Below are 22,457 nucleotides of genomic sequence, written 5' to 3'. Positions count from 1 at the left end.
CTATCAGGAGGCAAGGATCATGGAAGCTTGCTACTACATCCATAAAATGTGTGTGTGTGTGTGTGCGCATATTTATGTAGATGTATTATTTTAATTCTCAGAATTTAAGGACATATGTTTCCAGAATTGAAAAAGCTAACTGCTTAGAACAATGGGCCCACAACAAGGCCTGTCATCTTGAACTTTCAAAATGCCACAGATCCTACAAGCTTCTAGAGATGTTAAAAAGTCAGATAACCAGGGGCACCTGGGGGGTTCAGTCAGTTGAGTGTCCCACTTCAGCTCAGGTCATGATCTCGCAGTCCTTGAGTTTGAGCCCCGTGTTGCATCGAGCTCACTGCTGTCAGTGCGATCAGTGCTGATCCTCTGTCCCTCTCTCTCTCTGCCCCTTCCCCCACCCTCAAAAATCAATAAACATTTCAAAAAAAAAAAGTCAAATCACCAAAGATACACAAACGGCCAACAGGTACATGAAAAGTTGCTCAACATCACTCTATCAAGGAAATGAAATGAAAATCAAAACCACAATGAGGTATCACCTCACACCTATTAAAATGGTTACTGTCAAAAAGATATAATTTGACAAGTACGGGCAAACATATGGAGAATAGAAAACGCTTGTGCACTGTTGGTGGGAATCCAAGCTGGTGCAGCCAGTATAGAGATATGGGGGTTCCTAAAAAAAAAAAAAAAAAAAAGAACTACCATATGATCCAGTAATTCTACTTCTGGGTATACATCCAAAGGAGATGAAATCACTGTCTCAAAGAGACATCTGCACCCCCATGTTCACCACAGCATTATTCATAATAACCAGGACATGGAAGCAACCTAAGTGTCCACTGATAGATGGCTGGATAAAAAAAAAACAAAACATTCACCCATTAAAAGAAGGAAATCTTACTCTTTGCAACAATATGGATGAACCCCAAGAGCATTATGCTAAGTGAAATAAGTCAAAGAGAAACAAGTACTATGTATTCTCACTTAGAAATGGAATCTAAAAAAATCAAACTCATCCAAAGAGAGAGTAGATTGGTAGTTGCCAGAGGAGGGAGCTGGGGGGGTGGGAAAAAGAGTGTAGGCGGTCAAGGGGTACAAATTTCCAGTGATAGACAATTCCTGGGGATGTAATGGACAGCATGGTAACTACAGTTAATAATACTGGACTGTACACTTGAAAGATGCTAGGAGAGATCTTAAAAGTACTCACTACATTCGCACAAAAAATGGCACACCTACTGAAATGACAGACAGGTTAACTAACCTTACTGTGGTAATCACTTCACAATATGCACGTTTATCAAAATGATACAAACTGTACACCTTAAACCTATGCAATGCTATGTCAATTATATCTCGATAAAGGTGGGGGGGTGGTGATCAGAGAATAAATAATCAGAATGGCTTCAGGCTTCTCAAGGACAACATCAGAAGCTAGACAGCAATAAAGAATACCTTCAGAATCTTGAAGGGAAATGATTTCCAAGCTAGAATTAAACCCACCAGAATGGAAAACACTAGAGAGGAAACAACCAAATTTTAGAAGCTGTAAAGTAAATTAAAACAAAACAAAACCTGAATTTTAAAACTGACAGCAGAGAAACCGGAGAATAATGAATTTAGCAGCACAAGGAACCTCTCAAAACGAAGGTGGAGGAAGGAAGGGGCTGGCTGAAATATAGTTAAGTGCTAAGTGCTTTGTGGGCCTTTTCAATTCTGGAAATGTATGGGCTTTAACTCTGGGAATTAAAAATGTAGTTACACCAGCCAAACCATCGATGAAATAAGAGAACAGAATGAGAGCATTTTTAATCATGCTTGGTAAGTTACTGCAAGATGCGTTTTGCCAAAATGGGGAGGTAGAGAAAAAGGAAAACTAAGGAAACAAGAATGGGAAATCCAAACGCAAAGAGTGACAAAGCGGAGCCCCCAGTACGGAGGTAAAGGAAGACTCCAGGGAGACAGCTATGTGCCATATGGGGGGCCACCAGTCTAGAGTAGGCAACCAGTCCAGAAGTCCCCAGGGGGAAGGCTTCTTCAGGGTGATGAAATCAATGGAATTCTGGTGCATCTGAGTGTCTTAAAGGGAATTTAAACACTTGGTGAAGGCCTTGAGGTTGAATTCTAATAAGCACCTAGGAAACCAGGCTTATAACAAAAATACAAGACAATTATTAACTCCTGGGGGAACACTGTCAAGGGGAAAAAAAAAGGCAATCATACTTTACAACAGGGCTCAGCTGTGACTAGCGTTTACATAGCCGTAATAATGTAAACACTAAATACTGACCTCATCAAAATTATGAAATAACTATATTGAGAGAGGAGGGAAGGATTTCCATGGTCAGAATTTAAGAGAATTCTTAGAAATGTCCTGAAATAATCAGCTAAAAGAGGTGGGATAATTGCTTCTGGGAGGGGAAATGAGGTAGAAAATAAAAGACTACTGTATTTTGTGGCCAACTTTGTAAAATCCTTTCATTTCTAAACTGCATTATGTTATTACTGTGATCTTAGAGATTAATATGCTGTGCTGAGAAATGAGATAATTAGCCAACCATTCATTCAGTAAGCATTTAATGTGTACCTACAGTATGCAAATCCCTGGGGATAGGGGGAGGGGGGACCCAGTCCCTGTCCTCCCTCACAGTCCAGTGGGTTTCTCAACACAGCTGGTGGGAGGTGAGGGAGGATTTCAAACTCTTCTCTAGTGAGGCGCTAATAAGGTGAACAGATGCTGGGCATCTGTTGTCTTGAATTTCAAGGTTCGTGGCTAGTGGCAGGGGTTCCCCTTGCAAGGTTGCTGTGGGCTTCGCCTCAAGGCATGATGGGACCTGAGCAGATGGGGCAGACAACTCCTGAAGTAACAATGGGCAGCTGGCAAGGTGGGAGAGATGTATCTAACACGCTAGAGGGACCTGGCTTGTTTCAGGCACGAGGGTCACTGTTGGGGCTGCTTTGCTTGTGTGACCTCACTCAACCCTCACAATAAGCTTGCTGAGGTGGCTATCATCATTGTCTCCAGTTTCTAGACTGGAGCCCAGATAGGTTATGAGACGTGCCTAAGGTCACACAGTTTGTAAGTTACAGGGCTAAAATTCAAACCCAAATCTTAAATCCATGCCCTTCGGCTTCAGCCTGGGATTTCCCCCAACTGTTGGATTAAGAGTTACAAGACCTGGGTTTAGTTTCTGCTCTCCCATTCATCGGCGGTGTGATCTCAGGCAAGTTGCTTCCCTTCTCAGTGTCTGTTCCAGGCATGGAAAATGGAGGGCGTTGGTCCTTTGTACTTTGGCACTACATGCTACGATGGAAGAAGCCAACAGGAAAAGGAAACGTAGGAATGCGGCACAGAGGTGAATCCTCTTCTCCTCTGAGTCTCAATTTCCTCATCTGTTAAAAATAGGAATCGGGCAGACCTACCTCAGATGACTGTTGAGTGCACTAAAAAAGATAATGCACGAAAAGTACTTAGCCCTTGTCCAGGCACGTAGTAAGTGCTCAATAAACATGAGCTCTTCTTCATTCCTATTACTCATACACTGACAGAGCTCCACCATGCTTGGCTTCCTGAAACTTCCACTTCCGGTAAGGTCAAAGCACCATGTTTGCAGGAAGATGAGTGATCAAAACAGAAGAAAGGGAGTCAAACAAAATTACTGCCTAACAGGAATGTGTACTGTTGCCCTTTATTGGTTTTACATATGAGTTAGTTTACGAATACTTTCAGGAGCATGTAAGTGTGAAATTGGAAAGCGTCACTCCAAGACTGCCACGAGCCACCGCACTGGCGATATAAAAGGGGGAGGAGGAGGGAACAGGGTGGGCCAGGGGAAGGGAGAAAAGGACAGAGGCAGGAAGGAAAGGAAGGTGAACCCAAAGTGTGGAAGGACAAAAAGATACGGGTCTGGGAAAAAAAAAAACCAAACAGATTTTAAAGTTCAAAGCCTATTCGTCCAGAGTTACTGTTCAGCACACACTCTCATTTGACTTTTTAAACATGTCCCACCCCCTACCTCCGCTTTCAACCGAGCCATTTCCTCTGCATGCAGTTCCCATTCCTGGCCATGGACACTGCTTAAGGCCTGCCTCAGTTTTCAGGCCAAGCTCAAATTTTCTTTTCTTTCCGAAGTAATTGTAAAGCATTCCTGCTTCATGAAAATTCAGACTCTGGGTCAGCAAGACCTGCTTTGGAATCATGCTGGGTGAACTTGAGGCAAGTTTCTTACTCTTTCTAAACCTCAGTTTCCCAGTCTGTAAACCCCAGATACGTAACAACAAATTCACAGACAACAAATAATTAATGAGATAATGCACGTGAAGTGTTCAACCACCTGCCCGATAAATGTCAACTGCTAGTATTTTCTCTGTCCAGTTTTCTCCAGGCCTCGAATGTAGCTCCTATCCCACTGAACCAGAATTACTGACAAGCACGGCTGCCCATCCTCACTGTCCCAGAGGAAGGGAACCATGCTTTTATTCATCTCTAAATCCCCCCAAAGAACCTAGACTACCTAACATGCAATACTCCATGAACAGCATGTGGATTGAATGCACTAATGTCAATCCTCGAGCTCATGATAGTTTACTACTATTTCAAGTAGAAGAAAAAAACATCCCCAACAGTCAGCTCCAGGTGACCAGATGATCCTGGCAAGGTCCCCTGTCTTGGCTGGGATGATTGTGAAGTTCTCCAGGATCTCATTTTGGGGCTGGAACCCTCTGTTCCAATAATAATGAACACAAGAACAACAATAAACCACCAACACGTATTGAGGACTTACTACATCCCAAACACTACTTCCGAGTGCTTTATCTAATCTATGAGAAATCACTTAATCCATAGAAAAATGCCAATTCTTATCCCCACTTTACAGAGGAGGAAACTGAGCAGGGTGACCAACTGTCTTGGTTTGCCTGGGTCTGAGACAGTTCCTGGGATGCAAGATTATCAATGCTAAAACCAGAAAAGTCTGAGGCACAATAGGATGAGTGTGCCCTAACTATCAAGCCATTAAGTAAAAATCCCTGGGTTAATGAGTGGCCATACCAGAGTACAGGACCCCCACCACCTCTCTGCCTATAGCTGGCCATATGAACTTGGGCACATCATTTATCATCTCTGGGCCTTAGATGTTTTCATCTTCAAAATAAGGGGTCAAACTAAATCAGCAGACAAAACTAATTGATTAAGCCACTCCTCCCATTCTGCCCAACTTGGGCTTCAGAATCCTTTTCAACCCAATGCGCTGGGCATTCATTCCAACCCACTTGTAGGAAGTGACGCTTACCATGATCTCTGAAGCTGCCAACTTTACCTTCATTGTCTCTTGGCACTAAACTACCTTCTGGTCTCACAGGATTTGGCAGATTAACATCCAAGGACAGAGACAGATAGAGAGCAGCAGTAGTGACAATGGAGGGGACAGTTTCCAGAGACTGGGCACTCCCTGAATCCAGCCCTGTGTTATGTCCCCCTCAAAGCAGAGTATGGTGAATGAGAGCAAGGGCTCTGGAGAAACTGGGCTCAGAATCCTGGCTCACCATTTACTAGCTACATGACCTTGGGCAAGGTACTTAACCTCTGTTTCTCAATTCCTTCAACTACAGAGTGAGGATTTGTAGTAGTGGCTACCTCATGGGGTCATTACAAGGATTCAGTAAGTTAATATGGGTAAAGTGCTTAGGATATAGTAAGTGCTATATACATTAACATTATTAGAATCCTCAAAATCACTCTGGGGTGGATATTACTATTTAACCTATGTGCCTGTTATGTAACCAATGTGCCTAAAGTCACATTGCAGCTAGTTAAAGCTGGATTCAAATACTGATTCCAACTCTTCTGCTTTTGCCACACTGCCACTATGCCACACTGCATCTCAGTAAACACTCAAATACTTACCGAAAGAATCAATGTTGAAAAAAAAGTGATTCTTAATTATATGCAGGGACTTGCCAACCTGAGGCCACTGTACTCCTACCTTCAATAACTGCTTATTCTCTATGAGCAGTGCTTTCCTAGCTGGCTCTAGAACCTTTTTTCTTAAATGTTTATTTTTATGTTTATTTTTATGTTTATTTATTTCTGAGACAGAGAGAGACAGAGCGTGAGTGGGGGAGGGGCAGAGAGAGAGGGAAACACAGAATCCGAAGCGGCTCCAGGCTCTGAGCTGTCAGCACAGAGCCCGACACAGGGCTCAAACCCACAAACCGCGAGATCATGACCTGAGCTGAAGTCGGTTGCTCTACCGACTGAGCCACCCAGGTGCCCCAAATGTTTGTTTATTTTTGAGAGCGAGAGAGACAGACCGGTAGCAGAGGAGGAGCAGAAAGAGAGGGAGACAGAATCTGAAGCAGGCTCCAGGCTCTGAGCCGTCAGCACAGAGCCCGACACGGGGCTGGAACTCATGGACCATGAGATCATGACCTGAGCCGAAGTCGGATGCTTTAACCGACTGAGCCACCCAGGTGCCCCTAATCTCACCTACTTTGACCCCACACCCATTCACCCCATCGGCAGGCAGACAGGTGATGCCAACAGACAGGAGCATCAGGCTGCAGAAAAACAGAGCACACCGCTGAGTCTCCAACTTTTGAGAAACAGGGGAGAGAATCTTTCAGATTCTGATTATTGGTCTTCTCGTATCAGTAAAGTGAATTTTGTCATTTTAGAGATCTGTATCTTTCAGAGAATTGAGCAAACACAGATTAGGGAAAATGGGTAAAGGGATTAAGTGTCTAGGTACCTATGCTGTATCTTATCTCCCTCACACCCCCAGGGATCCTTCTGAACATACATATCTTTTCGTCTTAATAATCATAGCTATTCACAAAAATACCTACTCTGGTAAACACTAAAATTCCTAAAGCTAATATATTTCTCATCATGTCATTATGTCCAAAGAGAGTGAGCTGGTGCCCATGTTTCTAGAGCATTCCACCTACTGTCTTTTTAAAAGCAGAGAAGGTGCTTAGCTTTACCAAAGATAGATGTGGGGCATTTCTAACACTAGCAGAAGAGACCAGAAATTGGTTTCATTCCTGCCTCTCTCCAAAGACTGCAAACCCTGGCTTTGGTGGTTACGCAGGCTGCTGGTTGGAGCTGAGCAGACAGTCTGAAGCAGGTGACATTGAACTGGTGTGTTCTTTCATTCAGTGGCTCTACAGCAGGACACGACATGAAAAGGTCCACCGACATCCAGAGAGCAGCAAGATGTAGCGTGTCCAGCTCTCCATCTACATTTTTAGAAACCAGTTCAATGGCTCCTACCCTTCCCTGCTTACTTCAGAGATGACAAGAAAGGCAGGCAGGAAGAGAGTGATCTGGGGAAAAAAAAAAAAAAGGTAAGTGTTTTCCTCCAAAGGTTCTCATGTTGCTTATTAAAGTCGGCTCCATCAAGGTCATTCACTCTTTACATTCTAAATGGCTCCCTGTTTTCCGTTACACACCTGCCCACACTGTTTCAGAGCAAAGGGACCTCTCGGCTAGTAACTGTGACTCTCACAACTCGATTACCAAGGAAGAAGCCCGGAGTTATCTAGCAGGGGAAAGGGTCCTAGCAAATTATAGCGTTTTTACCTCTGAAATTTGCTCTATAAGAGGTGAGAGCAGATAAAAACAAACTCCCAGAGAAGGGCTGGAGAAAGGTGGAAATGCTGAATGCACTGTGAACAAAGGGGGCTGGGAAAAGGCTGCACAGGGCAGCACTTAGGAACCCTGGCTTAGAATCTGAAAGAGCTGGGACTGTGCAAGCTGGTGTGTGTGACCTTGGAGAAATTACCTAACCACCCCCTGTGATAAAGGAATGTTTCCTCCTCTGAAAACTGGTGATAACAATAGTGTCTTCTCTCCAGGGTTGTTATGAGGCTTCGATGAGATAATAAAAGTGAAGGGCACAGTATTGAGGGCTGGAGCTATTATTATTCACCAGCCCACCTGTCTTTGCACATCATTTTGCACTAACAGTATCTGACAACATTTACGGAGCACTCACTAGGACTAGGCACTGTGATGAACTCTGGGTTTCAGGGGAGAATTAAGCCAAGTCTTAGACTATGTTAACAAATACATCAACAATATAACAAATGTATTAACAAATTATATTAACAACTGCATTGGGAGTATCGGCACTCTTTCACAGATTACAAGGACTGAAACAGAAAATGCCTGCCTTGCAGCGTTTAGTATAGTTCCTGACCTAGACAAAGAACTCTCACAAAAGCGGATGCTGTCATCAAGGGCAAGTTCTGTTTGCCTTGGCGACAAGCGGGAGGGTGACAGAGTTAACCTGAATGTTTTTTGTTGTTGTTGTTGTTTTTAACCACCCCTGTGTCGCCACATCCTTCACTACTAGCTTTCACGTCCCTGGCGAACCCCTAGCCTCCACCAGGGACTTGGCTCTTCTACAACTCTAGAAAGACCCAGGTGCTCAAGAGCTTGAAGGTTAAGATGACGAAAATAGAGAAAACCGGTCGACCTAGCCCTTACCCCTGCGAGGACTGGCAACCGGAAAGAAGCCTGCTCAGGCTGTGGGTGCTGGTAGTGCTATTTCCCAATCTAGATGACGGGTTACATGGACGCATTCACGTTGAGAAGATTCAACTTGTACAAATAAGATTTGTGTACTTTTCTGTACAAATGTTACAATAAAAAAATTTAAAAATAGTGACCACCCTTCTCCAACATCCAAAGCACAGAGCAGCCCTTCCTGCTGGGCATGCCACACCCGGGTCGTGAGCACACCAGGTCTGTCACCTGTGGCAGTTAGCAGCCTCCTCAGTTTACCCACCAGGGAGCTGTAGAAATACCAGCATTTTTCCCCCCTTTGGTAAAACTGGGAAGCAGTGCTCTAGGTACCAAATGGCAGCATCTTCTTCAATCATACGAGTCTACCTTAAGGTTTTTCCTATCTAAGGTCAATTGCATTGACTCAACTTTCCATGAAATTGTTTTATCATCTCCAACAAGGAGAGTATATCACATTGATGGGTCAACACCTCTAGACTGCTCTTTACAAAACTGAGAGCCTATCTTTGACATCACTCCGTATCTTCCTCTTCACAACGAGCAAGTATCTAGTATATCCCTCCCTCTCTCCCAATTTCCTTCTCCCACAAACGCTGGAGGGAAAACCTAAAATAAAATTTCAATCATTTATCAAGTCAATGGATATAACACAGACTACATGCTGGTTTTCTCTTTGAAAGTTTATTGTTATTTAAAAAAAAAAAAAAACCCTATAACTTTTTACATTTTACATTCACCTCTCAGAACATTTAATGGTACCAGTTAATGAGAATATATAAAAAGCCCACCAGCTGCTTCAAATGGCTGCAAATATTTTACCATGTTCTGGTATTAAAGTGGTTTGAACTCTTTGGAAAAAATGGCATAACATTAAGTACCAAGATTTCAAATTCCCAAATTAGAAACAAGATTTTTAAGTCAGGAGGAAATTTAGTAAAAGTTCAAGGATAAAAGGAAAGGTTAATAGAAAAACAAAAACTAAAATATTGTAAAAAATAGGATTTCCCCCGCTACCCCAAGGTAGGTTAAAAAAAAAAAAAAAAATGCAACCAACCCCCTCCCCGCTCCCAGTATTTCTCTTAGAAAAGTCACCCAACCCTGAATACAGGGTCTCACACACAAAGACAAATAGCTTGATTTGCAGATCAGCCTCTGGGATCTTATACTGGCCCCAGTTAGAGGAAGGAAGGAAGGAGAGAGAGAGAGAGAAAGAGGGAGAAAGAGAGAGAAAGAGAGAGAGAGAGAGAGAGAGAGAGAGAGAGAGAGAGAGAGAGAGAGAGAAAGAAAGAAAGAAAGAAAGAAAGAAAGAAAGAAAGAAAGAAAGAAAGAAAGAAAGAAAGAAAGAAAGAAAGAAAGAAAGGGAGAAATTATGTAGTTAGAGATCCATAAATACTGGTATCCAAACGAATGAAAACATCCCGGCTTTGGTATGGCTACGGAAATCTGGAAACTGTTCAAGAGGACACTGGCTTTGGGAGAGAGGGAGTCAGGTGGTGGGGAAGGCAACACAAAGACTCTAAGCAGAGGTAAAATAAATAATTGGGATGCATCCATAGCAAACACCGTGTATAATACTGAGGCAGGTGCCTCAAACAAAATACACATATAGGTTCTTGATCCGAATAACACAAGTGCAGGTTCTTGATCAGATTAACGCACATACAGGTTCTTGTTAAGAGTTGTCTAGATCAACCTTTTTCAAAGTATGAGTTGCAAGAAATAGTCTGAATTTAGGGAGAGCAAAAGAGCTTCTGGAATAAGAATGGCCACCTGGGCTAAAAGCCAGCCCCTTCTTAGTCCAGGAACCTCAAAGTCTGTTTTGCCCATCACAAAAGCACCTCCATCTCGTAACAAGGGGGCTCTGCCTGTCAGAGGGGCTGAACTGCTGGCCTGTCATCTCTGGGGTAATGAAATAAAAAACTAAATCTTCTGGGACTAAGAGTACGATTTACTGTGCTGTGTCTCAGGTCTATTCCCCTTCTGCCCCCGTTTTCACCACACTATCATTAAGGGTTGTGAGGACAAGAGAGAAGCAGAAGGCAGTGATGTGGCCAAGGCCAGAGCACTACCTCATCACCCTCAAATTTACAGAAGAGGCAAGGCCAAAGTGCCCATACCCTGGTCTTCAAATAAATAGTTAATTCACAAAAGCACAAAGGTGCCACCAGACAAGGAAGAAAAAAAAGGCAACTTGTTGCTTTGATGCAGAATCCCAGTTATCAATACAGTCCTTTTCAAAAAACCAAACTTTGGTGTACTGCTAGAAAGCCAAGTAAGACAATCATTCAGAAACAAACAAAAAACCCCACAACATTGATGACCACACACTCTACATCTAGATATATTTCCATCACAAGGGCACTAGAGGATAACAGATAGCCGCCTGATATTATGGGATGTTACACACCCACAGTGACAACTAAGCAAGAGAGCAAAGGCTGTCAAGAAGAAACAAAAGATGAAGGCTCTGTTTACTATGGACTTGGTTCACCAAAGCCAACATCATAATGGGGGCTGGGGGCAGAGAAGCAGCACAGAACACCGAGCCAACTCTAAGTAAACAAGCATCATCTACCCTGTTTTCTAAATGAGACTCCAATACCAGGGAGAAAAAAAAAGAGAAATGAATTACAAATTAAAACAAAAATGAATCTGTACAAGTCTTTACTCTGAGTCAGTAAGGTTTGGTCTCTGTTGAAGCCAGGACTTACAAGAGAAGGTGATTCACTGGTTTTCATGGCCCCCAACTTGCTCTGGGGTGTGGACATCAAAAGACAACACGAGGAGAATCACCCGAGACGAGGGGTACTACATACAAAGATGTCTTAGGATGTGTAAGGTCTACTGATTTCCCAGAGAGATGCTCACAGTTGCTCTAACCCCAAATTCATTAAATATGCTAAGGTGACAGCTATCATCCAGAAAACCCCACGTGCCAGGGAATCACTCCTCCGATGATGGGAAGGTGGGGCAGAGAGTACGGGGAAGGCCGTTTCACCAGGAATCATTAGGAAGAGCGCAGGTTTAGCGGCAGCCACGGCAGAGTTTTCTTTGTCTTCAGGCTGGACCAGACCTCCTGGGAGGCAAGGGGCGCCAACAACAAGGCCCCACGGGCTTGAAATGGTCGGAGCAACAGCGGCATGAGCAACAAGAGTGCAATCTGAGTTATCAGTGAGCATCTACAGATCACTGATTACTGCACTATCAGTCTTATCTCCCCACCTACAATAGATAACCTGGATAATCAGCCTGGGCCAGGTACCATTCCATCGACTTGGAGCAGGGGACAGAAATGAATTAGAAATAAAAACTTCTGAAACGACCACTCGTTCCAGCTTGAGCTAGAACAAACACGTCTGAATATACCACTTGCATTAAACAACATTTAAAATGCAGGACCTTCAGCACATTATAAGCGTGAAAATGCCCCCTCCCCCAACCCCATTTACTCAGTGCACGTAGTCACCCAGGCAAATTTTTCTGTCGCTCAGCCAGTGGAATGGATGGCATACGCCAGATGTTACACGAGGCATTTATTTCTCAGAGAAGGCTGAGAGCCAGGAGACTTAATCTCCTTCTGCTAGGACCTCTGCCCCAAGCTTCTGGAGAAACAGTGAATTGGGCTCGACAATAGAAAGAGCTACGTGATTCACTAATCAGATTCATGAAAATGCCGTGTAGACTGTATCCCTTCCTGGTAGAAAGACCTAAAGATAATTAATTAAAAAAAAAAAAAAAAATGTTCCTTCAAACTCAAAGGAGCCTTAAAAAAAAAAAAAAAAAGACAAAGTATAAGCAAAAAAAATAAAATAAAGAAATGAGTAAACCAAACTCCCAATACTCCCAAAAGTAAGAGTTCATGGTGACTGACGGCTGGAAGAGGTTGAGGCAGGAAGGAGCAACGCAAAGACCGAAGCAGCTGCCACCAAAGCGCCTCGCGGAATCCACAACAGCGCTCCCCATTTTCCAAGGCCAAGGGAGCAATTCCCGGGTTAAAAACTTTCTATTTGGAAGAAAACAAAACCAAAAACCACTCCAGAAAAAAGGTCAAGGGAAGAAGAACACTGTAGAAAGTCAAGCCGCTGACCTCCGGCGGATCACGAAGAGCCCGCGCTGAAGCTGGCCCAAATAGATCCTCATCTTGGTGCTGTCACTGGTCTTCCTTACCCAGATCTGCAGGCAAGAAGGAAAGGGAACAAGATGAGAGGGGCTGACAGCAAATACCAAGGGGCAAACCTTCCAGAGCCTCAAAATATCTGCATGAATGGGGTGTGGGAAGAACACTGGCAACCTCTTCCTGTCTACCTGTGAGGTCTTCAACCCACCTCCTTGACCTGTGGCCCTGCTCCCGGAAACCACCACCCGAGACAGCAGGCGGCAGCCCTGGACCGCCCTTCTCCCTCTCTCACACCTCTGATTCAGAAAATGGAAAGCACAAGGACACCTGGGTGGCTCAGTCGGTTGAGCGACCGACTTCGACTCAGGTCATGATCTCATGGTTTGTGAGTTCGAGCCCCGCGTCGGGTTCTGTGCTGACAGCTCAGAGCGTGGAGCCTGCTTCACATGCTGTGTCTCCCTCTCTCTTTGCCCCTCCCCCACTCATGCTCTGTCTCTGTCACAGAAATAAACAAACATTAAAAAAAAAATTAAGAAAATGGAAAGCACAGTGATCTTGGGTTCTGTTTTTGCCTTGATCTTAAGGAATGACACTTTTATTTGGTTTGATTACAGCATTATCAACATTCAAAATACATGTGTTCACAAATATAAACTGTCAATCAAATTTGGAAATATTTTCCTTGCCAAGGGACTTCCATATCATAGCTTTTCGCTACTCTGGTTTCCTGGCAATTAAGGCAGGGGGAAAAAAAAAAAAGAAAGAAAAAAAAAAAAAACAAAAAAGAACAAGAAGAGGAACAAAAGCCCATGAGTGAGCTAAGGCCCGATGAGGATCATCAGAAGGCTCAAAGAGCTTGAAACAGTCCTTCCCTCCTGGCCACATCCTTCTCCCACAGATCGCAGCAGACTGCCATTTCACCAGGCAGAGGCGTTCTTGTGCGGCATCAAGGATGAACTTGGGCAGCGGGGGGCAGCCAGGGCAGACGGGGGCACTCAGCAAGTGTCATCCTCTGCACCAGCACTGGGAAGAAAGCCACCACCTTGGTCACCCGACGCACCTGAGCTTTCTCATCTTCAGAACAACCCTACGAAGTCCTATCCTCACCCCCATTTTACGGAAGAGGAAGGCTGAGTCCCCTTGTTGCTGACACCTGCTGTCGAAACTCCTTGCTCTTGTCCCCAAAACCAGCCCGGACTCTTGCTTCTCACCCGTTCCTCATCCGTTTTAACTGATATGCACCAGATGGGGCCTGACGCAGGATTCTGCTCAAGTTCTTCAAGTTCTGCTTCTCTCCCACATGCATCTCCAAGCCCATCTTTCCCTTCCCCCCCTGCCAGCTTCAAGGGTTTAAAGTGTTCCTGGTCTCATTTCAGTCTCTTTAGTTTATGTATCAACAAGAGACCTTATAGTCAAATATGCTGGTTTAAAACTAGGGGCACCGGGGTGGCTCAGTCGGTTCAGTGTCCGACTTCGGCTCAGGTCATGATCTCACAGTTCATAGCTTTGAGCCCCTCTTTGGGCTCTGTGCTGACAGCTCGGAGCCTGGAGCCTGCTTCGGATTCTGTCTCCCTCTCTCTCTGCCCCACCCCTGCTTGCGTGCTTGCGCACGCTCTCTCTCTCTCTCTCTCTTAAAAATGAATAAACGTTAAAAAAAAATTTTTTTTAACTCAAGTTAAAGATCCCACATGGAGTTGAGCCCCTAAGGATCTTGCAAAAGCACTTTAAACTGAAAAATGACCCCCAGAAGGGCTGAAATGGGGAGTCACCAAAAGGCTCAAACTCCCTCACCAAATGTGCCTGGAGTCAACTTATGCAAAGGCCACGTGGCTCCAGTGTCACTTTGGATCTGACCTGAAAAATGAGCTAGAATACTTCCACGAGGTGAGAAATATTTCCTCATCATCAGAGTCACATGCCTCTCTGATACACTGAGGCTTCTCCCCTCCAGGTGACATGTCTCAGTGTCACCGTTTTCTGGTCACCTCACTGACACTCTACTGTGTCAAAGGATGACCATCTTTAACAGAGAGAGTAAAAAATGTAACCTGCGTTGCTATTTTCCTGAAAAATCTCGAGGTGTCCCAGAGGAGGACAACGCACTGGTTGTGAAGTGACATTTAGGTCCCAAGAGGCCACAGGGCAGGGCACAAGGGCTGCTGCGAAGTCACAATGTCTCTTGCCGACAAACAGCAGGTCTCTTCATCAGATCCCTCTGTTCTGGTTCTGACGTGGCCTGGGGTGACTCACAGACCCCAAGCCTAGAGAAAAAGGACATTCATTTATCTGGAAGGTTCTCCCTACTTCTGAGTAAACAATCATTTTGCAAACTAGTCACATTTGAGGGCATTTTCAATTCAGGAAGCTGGGAGAATGGAAGAGGCTTAAGTTATTTCATAATCCAGTTTCATTAGATTTACTGTGCACTGGCACGAATAAGTTACAGAGGGTAGACACCTAAAAATCAATTTCTTTGCAGACGTTTGTGGACTGATAAAAGATCAAGCCAATCGAGCTATTAAAGTTTTAAACTTTTTTAAAACTACTAACAATACAAGTTACACATTGCTGACATCCCTCTAACGAAGGGCCAGTCGGAGAACTCACATCGTCAATCATACCATCCGCGGGCATAACCCTCTGAGCTGACTTTGGAACCAGTCCCTCTCCTACAGGAGAGACTCTAGGAAACCAATACCTAAGGACAAGAGCCTGGTAGCTCACTGCTGAGAGGTGCAAGAGGACACGTCAGATCGTAAAGACAACAGGCAAGGAGTAGTATGTGGCTCAGATCAGGCCAGCATCCATTCACTGAGCACTTACTGTATGCCAGACCCTGTGCCAAGTGCCTCATGAAAGCCTTACAGCACAAATGTCTCAGTAAACATGAAAGCTCTAGAGAAATTACAAAGATGGAGTATGCTCCACAAGCAAGTTCCATTCTCAGTACACGGTTACCTTACAAAGCAGCAGGATACGAACATACAGATATCACACAGACTTGCCTTCTGTTCTTTCCTGTGGTCTCTCTCAGTGGTTCCCAACTCAATTACTGTATGTGGAGCTCACAAATACCACCAGGAATATACAAATCCACATATGTTGTTAGTTCAGCAAAGCAAGGAATTTTCAGGGGGCACCGTGACTACGTGCAGTTTCTGCCTGAAGTGCTGACTTCCCCCCTAACCCGCACAGCACACCAGGTTCCACCGCACTCTCGGAGGCGCCCCACAGAGCTTATCGCACTGTGCTCTCCTCTCCTGCAGGATTAGGGAGTTCAGTCCCTACCTCATTGGCTCCGACAGAGCTGATCACACAGCTCAGCTTCTGGTTGTCCTTTGACTCCAGATAGATGGCTTGGCTCTTGTGGTACCTGCCAAAAACAAGACACAAATTTGTTTATATTTTTAACCACTGTACTAAGGTATCACGGACATGTTAAAAAGCTATACATATTTACTGTTTGTAACTCGAGGAGTCTGGGGTAAGTATACACCCATGAAATCATCACCACCACGAACATACCCATCTCCTCCCAACGTTTCCTCCTGCCCTCTTCTTTAGAGTTAATTGTTGTTGCTGTTTTTCCTTTTGTAGAAAGAACACTTCACATAAGAGCTATGCTCTTAACAAATTTTAATAATATAGTATTGTTACGGGCACCAATTAAAAAAGGAAGGAAAAAAGGGAAGACAGAAAAACACCACCACAAAAAATATAATTAAGAGTCTCATTTTACATTTGAGGAAGAGCCCGGATTTCAGGTTTAATTTAAAGGCTTCCATCCTTGGATTAGACCAGACGGCCTCTTAATCTTCTAAATCTGAAACTTCTATTCCTTGGGCCTTCTGCAGAGGGGAAAAGGGGGCTGAGGAAAGGCTGGGAAACTAACACCATGTATTTACTTTTTATTTGGACTATAAAACCCATTTCAAAAAGTAAATTACAATTTTTCAAAGAAAACCTATTCTGGCGCACCTCAGTGACTCAGTCAGTTGAGCATCGACTTCAGCTCAGGTCATGATGTTATGGTGATTCATGAGTTCAAGCCTCACATCGGGCTCACTGCTGTCAGTGCATAGCCTGCTTTGGATCCTCTGTCCCCCTCTGTCTCTGTCCCTCCCCAGCTCTAAAAAAAGCAAACAAACAAAAAACCCACCTATTCCCACGGGCAAGCCCATCTCAAATCACTGAAGGTTCAGTGGACAAAATACACAAATAATACAACACTTGTTCAAACCTATTTTCAATGTGTCCAAATAAGTCATCCATAAGAAGGAAGGCCAAATTCAGCCCTTACTTTGGTCACTCAGATGACTCATTAATCACTTACCGCATACCAGTGAGTACGCTAGAGGTTGGAGGTGGACAGTCAACAGGGCCACAAGGTCCCTGCTGTCACACAGCTTCAAATACAGTGGCCATGAAAAACACTGAGTACTCACCCTGGCAAGCATAAACCAGGCGAAGTTCTGAGCATCAGGGTATGTACCAAAGGGGATTTAATTTGGCCCCATCAGTCAAGAGAGCTGCCTTGCATGAAGCTGACAAGACAGACATTCCATTTCAGCCCCAGTATGTATCCTCTTGGCCTGCAGCACAGGACCACCTTCAACTTCTACAAGTTCAGGGACAAGGCCGAGGATGAAAGTGATGAAGCCAGGGCCAAAGCCCAAATGAGACAGCAGCAGCTGCCACAGGAGGACAGAGCAGCTGCTGGACTGCAAGAGTTGGAAACATCAGCTGAGCTGCGGCTGGGAGCCCTGGCCTGGGCCAGCCCCAGTCAGTCAAAAATCTAACCTTTGGTTCATTCTGGCTGCACAGATCTGGCCAAACAAACCCACTAACTCATGTAAATTCTACCAAAACACATCTCCCAGCAAAGCACTGCATCCTATTCTTTTGGGGGGGGGGGGGGAGGGAGGGAGAGGCAGACTGCTTTGCTGGTATAACGGTATAATGAAATAATCTACTGCCAAGATATCACAGTGAGAGATGGACTTCACTCCCACAACGAGCTTTTTCCAATCGAGGTTCTAAGCACTCTTTAACCTGCTGCTTAGAAGCTGAAACTCGGGTTTCTAACTCAATTTACTTCCTGAAAACACTGTTAAAAGAAATCGAATCATAAATGCAATTAGAACAGCAAGATTGGTTTAGACTCAGCTTTAAAGTTGCTTTTGGCCAGAGATCAGTTGGTAAACTGGGTCAGGGGACCTTCATTATGCTAAATATGTAATATCACAAGGTCTGAAGTATACAGCGCATGAGGAAAGGCTGAATTAACTCACAGCATCACTCAAAAACTCCAGTTTCCCTCCCACATCTAAGCCAACTTTCCTACGTAAATAGTAACATCTCAAGTGATGGTCAGAATAAAAATACAGAGAGAGGGGAACATTTGGATGTTCTACAGGGATTATGAGTTATTAAAGGGACAAAGACACAAAACAACATGCACCTAGCCCCAAGTCACTCTGATACTATTTTCTAAACACTTTAATAAAGAAAGGTCACAGTGTGAAGAAGTAGGTTACTAGTGTGGAAAGGTACTTAATATACTGCTAAATGGAGGGGGGAAAAACTATGTCCATTATGTCCATTATGTTCCTGTGCACATAAAACAGATGCATGTTGCATGTGTATCATACACATATACACACACACACAGAAAAAAACTGGGTAAATCTGTAGTTAAGATGCATAATAAAATGTATATTACAATTTTATAGAAATGTGAATCTAAATTAAGAGTGGTATTATATACATAGCAGCCATCAACAACAGCCAATTTATGGAAAGAGCCCAAGTGTCCAACAACTGATAAGTGGATAAAGATGATGTGGTTTATATATACATACTACTACTCAGCAATGAAAAAGAATGAAATCTTGCCATTTGCAACAAGTGGATGGAAGGTATTATGCTAAGTGAAGTCAGTCAGAGAAAGACACATGATTTCACTCGTGGAATTTGAGAAACTCAACAGATGAACATAGGGGAAGGGAAAGAAGAATAAAACAGAGAGGGAGGCAAACCATAACAGACTCTTAAATACAGAGAACTAAGGGTGGCTGGGAGGAGGGGGTGTTAAACGGGTGATGGGCATTAAGGAGGGTACTTTTTGGGATGAGCACTGGGTGTCATATGTAAAAGAAGAATCCCTGAGTTCTACTCCTGAAACCAAGACTATAGTGTATGGTAATGAACTTGAAAATAAATAATACTAATAATAAAAAGAATGGTGTTCCTTTTATTGCATGGCTTTCTTTTTTCTGAAATAATCAAGTGTTATTTATGTTAAAAATCAAGCAAATCATGCTTCTGGAAAATACCTGAACAACAAAGATGGGTAAAAACGAAACGTAATGTTAAAATTAACATCTTAATGTCTATTAAAGACAACAGCTAACTCTGGGAGATGTGTTGCTTTCCTTTAGATGTGCACAGGATGCAAACCCCAACACCGCTGACCGGCTTTAACAATGAGATCTATGAGGTCTATTACCACCGCCATCCCCCATCCCAGAAGTGGTCTGGGACCTGAGCATCTGGCCACCTCCCAAGTCCGCCTGCTCTGGGATCACCAACTGGTGGTGGCTTGAATGTCCACCAACGGTCACCATTTGCTCCACAGTAGAGCTGGACCATGCGTTTCCCAAAACAGCCCACTTCCGAGCCAACTGGGTTTCCAGGTCCTCCTGAACCAGATCTCACACACCACACCATGGTCTTGAGGAACCATTATCCCTGGATATCAAATCTATTCAATGATCTGAATTATCAGGGAGGTGGGGGGCAAGTCCTCAGAAATTAGCATTTATATTTTCAAAATGAAACTAAAAAGTATATGACAACTTTAACATACAAATTTACTTTTCAATGTCTAAAGACCAATAAAAGAGAGGGAGAAAACTGAAAATAAACTTAGACACAAAAACTGTTAAAAAGCAGCAACGATAGAGCTAAATTAGTAAAAACGTACATTATCACTTTTTTGCCAATTAACCCATTTTACAAGCTGCCTTCATCTCGGATGAAAAAAATACTTGAAATAGCCTCAGAGAACAAGCCCCAAAAGTCAAATTGACTTTATCACTTTATTACTAGTGGAAATCCTGACCTGGGAATCCTGACAAATGAGCTCATAAGGCTTTGCTTCTACTGTTAAACCCAATGAACTAGAATCAACACTACCATCATGGAAGAAAGCAATTTCCTTAAAACATGGGTCAAAAAGGAGGAGGTAGAATTAATTTAATTTTGTATCCTACTGGGAACCCTGATACTAACATTTCATTTCCCAAAAAAACTAAATGCCATGTTACAGCTCTGGAACCTCAAGGAGCCCCGATGCCAGGTGTAAATTTTCACCGTCTCAACAGTCTTTGTCAGTCAAAGACTGGAGGAAGCAGGGGGACTTCGTTCCTGATTCACATCAGCAGCCCCAGATTTAAAGTAAAGAGAGATAAACCAGTCCGCCGGCACCATCAGTTAGTTATTTTAAAATATCAGCCACTTTCGTGGTACTTGCTAAGATGGATCATTAGTCCAAATCAAAATGTGAGCAAGACTTACAGCAGGACATAAAATGCCTTAAAAGCACTACCAGACCAAGGCAAAGCAAAGATGCTTATCTTTCAAAACGACACGTAGCTTGATAAGTGTTCACGCAGAGATGGGAAGCCTGAATCACACTCATTTTGCTGAAGTCATTGAAAACTCAATGAAACAGGTTTTGCCAGAAATACTGTCGCACCAAAATACCCCACACCACTGCAAAGAGCATAAAGCGGTGTGCTGACCTCTCAGATTCAGGACTGGTGCAGAAGAAGGAAGGATGACAGCCACCAACCTGACAAAGGCCAGACATCAAGAGCCTGGGGAGAGAGGAGGCCAGCTACACGCTGGTCAAGAGCATTGGCCAGGACTCGCATGATACGGCAGGAAAAGGAGAGACCCACCTTCCAACAAACATGTCATCAACTCTGACTGCCAAAGCCAAAGAAGTGAGAAACAGAATACAGATGAAAATAATCTCAATATTTAACCATAAGCAACTTTAAATTCACTGAAGAAGGAAAATGCTCCCAGAAACCTTTTTTTTAAATTCATCTTTTTTTAAAGTTTATTTATTTATTTGAGCAGGGGGCAGAGACAGAGGGAAAAGAGAGAATCCCAAGCAGGCTCCACACTCAGCACAGAGCCCAACGCAGGGCTCGATGTCACAACTCTGAGATCATGACCTGAGCCAAAATGAAGAATCAGAAGCTTAAAGGACTGTCACCCAGGTGCCCCCTCCCCCCCCCCGCCCCGAGACCTTCTTTTAAAAATTTCTGCAGCAACCACGAGAAAGACAGCAAAATTCATTCAAAATGCTCAGGAGATCTAGCACATCTAACCTCACCACTCTGTTTATGTTATGAAACGCCAGGCACCATGGATCCCTTCTTTAGAAAAGCAAGAATTTTATTTTACTGCATTTCACCCTCAAGACAAGTCTCATAAAGTCTGAGACTTAAGCCTTAGAAAGAAGATCTGAAGCAACGCAATTACAAAATGAACATCATTTGAAATATCACATGGCTTTAAGACTCATAGATCCGTAAAAACGTTAGCGATAAATCTCATCATTTTTGAAGACAGTTCTTATGTGCGGGCTTGATCTTTAAAGGTTATTTGGTTTTCATTATTAGAAACATTTTTCATCTTATTTTGCCCCTCAGCGTGTTGACCTGTTGGGGCCTGCCACCTAGTGGTAATGTTCTCATAAGCAATGTTAAGATACAATATAACTGGACTTTTTGAAGAAAGCCAGAGAATAGTCAAATGAGAGGAGCAGAAGTCACTAAGATCAGGCTCACAGAGGCCTTCACCATCTACGGGGTAATTAACTTACTGTAACCTGATATTTTGGTGGAACGGGATTATTTCAACCATGACTACATTTCTAAGCGTTTCTGCCAACTTCATAAGTGTGATATTATATTGTAATCAACTAACAATCTTGGGCGCTTTTCTTCTTTAACAAAGCTCAAAAAATTCTAAATAGCCATTACTCTAATTTTGGAACTTTAGGTTAAATACACTGAAACTCAAAAGGTTATAAATGATAGCGATTATAAATGATAAGTACAGAAAGTATGCAATAACCCCAGATAAACGTTCTCCACACAAACGAGTGAAAATTCAGAATGCAAATCTGTGTCCACCATGACATAAACTAACTGTGCCTGCATATGGACAGTGAATAAAAGGGATCTATCAGAATAAAGGAGCTGTGACACGAGGAGGGATCCAGGGTGGCTTAACACCTAGCAGAATGCCTAGTTACAGAACAGATAGTAACATTTGTTGAAGGAGTAAGTGAATGAGTTTGTAAGCCCTTTCATATTGCTTTACTCTCTCCTCTCCGATAGAAATGCTGGTGGTCTGAAGGTGTCAAATGGTCTTTATTCTGAAATTATTTCTGGCGTATTAAAAAGCTAAGGTAACATACCTATACACTCACATGCAGCTAAGAAAATTATGCAAATAATGGTTTAAAAAAAAATGGTCTCTAAACTGGTAATGTTTTAGGATTCAACTCCCCCAAGTATGTTTCCTAGAACATTCATATAGCAAAATGATGCATGCAAAAACAGTACCTGGGGTCAAGTAATATCTGATAACATCTCAGAAATTGATAAAGCACATTAGCATATCAGAGAACCCAAAAAAGCACGACAATGAGGAAACCCAATTACCTTAATTAACATGGTCATACCCCAAACTCATCTGACCACAAAATCCTTTTTTCCACAGAAT

General features: G+C 43.3%; 1 protein-coding gene across 2 annotated transcripts in view; it reads right to left on the bottom strand.

The window, feature by feature from the left end:
* Nucleotides 1–6,419: 6,419 nt before the first annotated feature.
* Nucleotides 6,420–22,457, bottom strand: part of SUDS3 (SDS3 homolog, SIN3A corepressor complex component) — a 37,977-nt gene continuing 21,939 nt past the window's right edge. Inside the window, exons 11-13 of one of the 2 annotated variants that reach the window (XM_043557723.1) lie at nucleotides 15,939–16,023; nucleotides 12,621–12,706; nucleotides 6,420–7,329 (exon numbers count right to left, since the gene is read on the bottom strand). In XM_043557723.1, the coding sequence (XP_043413658.1) occupies nucleotides 7,287–7,329; nucleotides 12,621–12,706; nucleotides 15,939–16,023 (214 nt within the window). In that variant the 3' untranslated portion in view covers nucleotides 6,420–7,286. Of the gene's footprint in view, nucleotides 7,330–11,180; nucleotides 12,707–15,938; nucleotides 16,024–22,457 lie in introns of those variants that run through there. The other variant, XM_043557724.1, reaches the window with a different exon arrangement.

This window comes from Prionailurus bengalensis, chromosome D3 (genome assembly GCF_016509475.1).
Source record: "Prionailurus bengalensis isolate Pbe53 chromosome D3, Fcat_Pben_1.1_paternal_pri, whole genome shotgun sequence".
Taxonomy (NCBI): Eukaryota; Metazoa; Chordata; class Mammalia; order Carnivora; family Felidae; genus Prionailurus; species Prionailurus bengalensis.
This window is presented reverse-complemented; position numbering and strand designations above follow the sequence as displayed.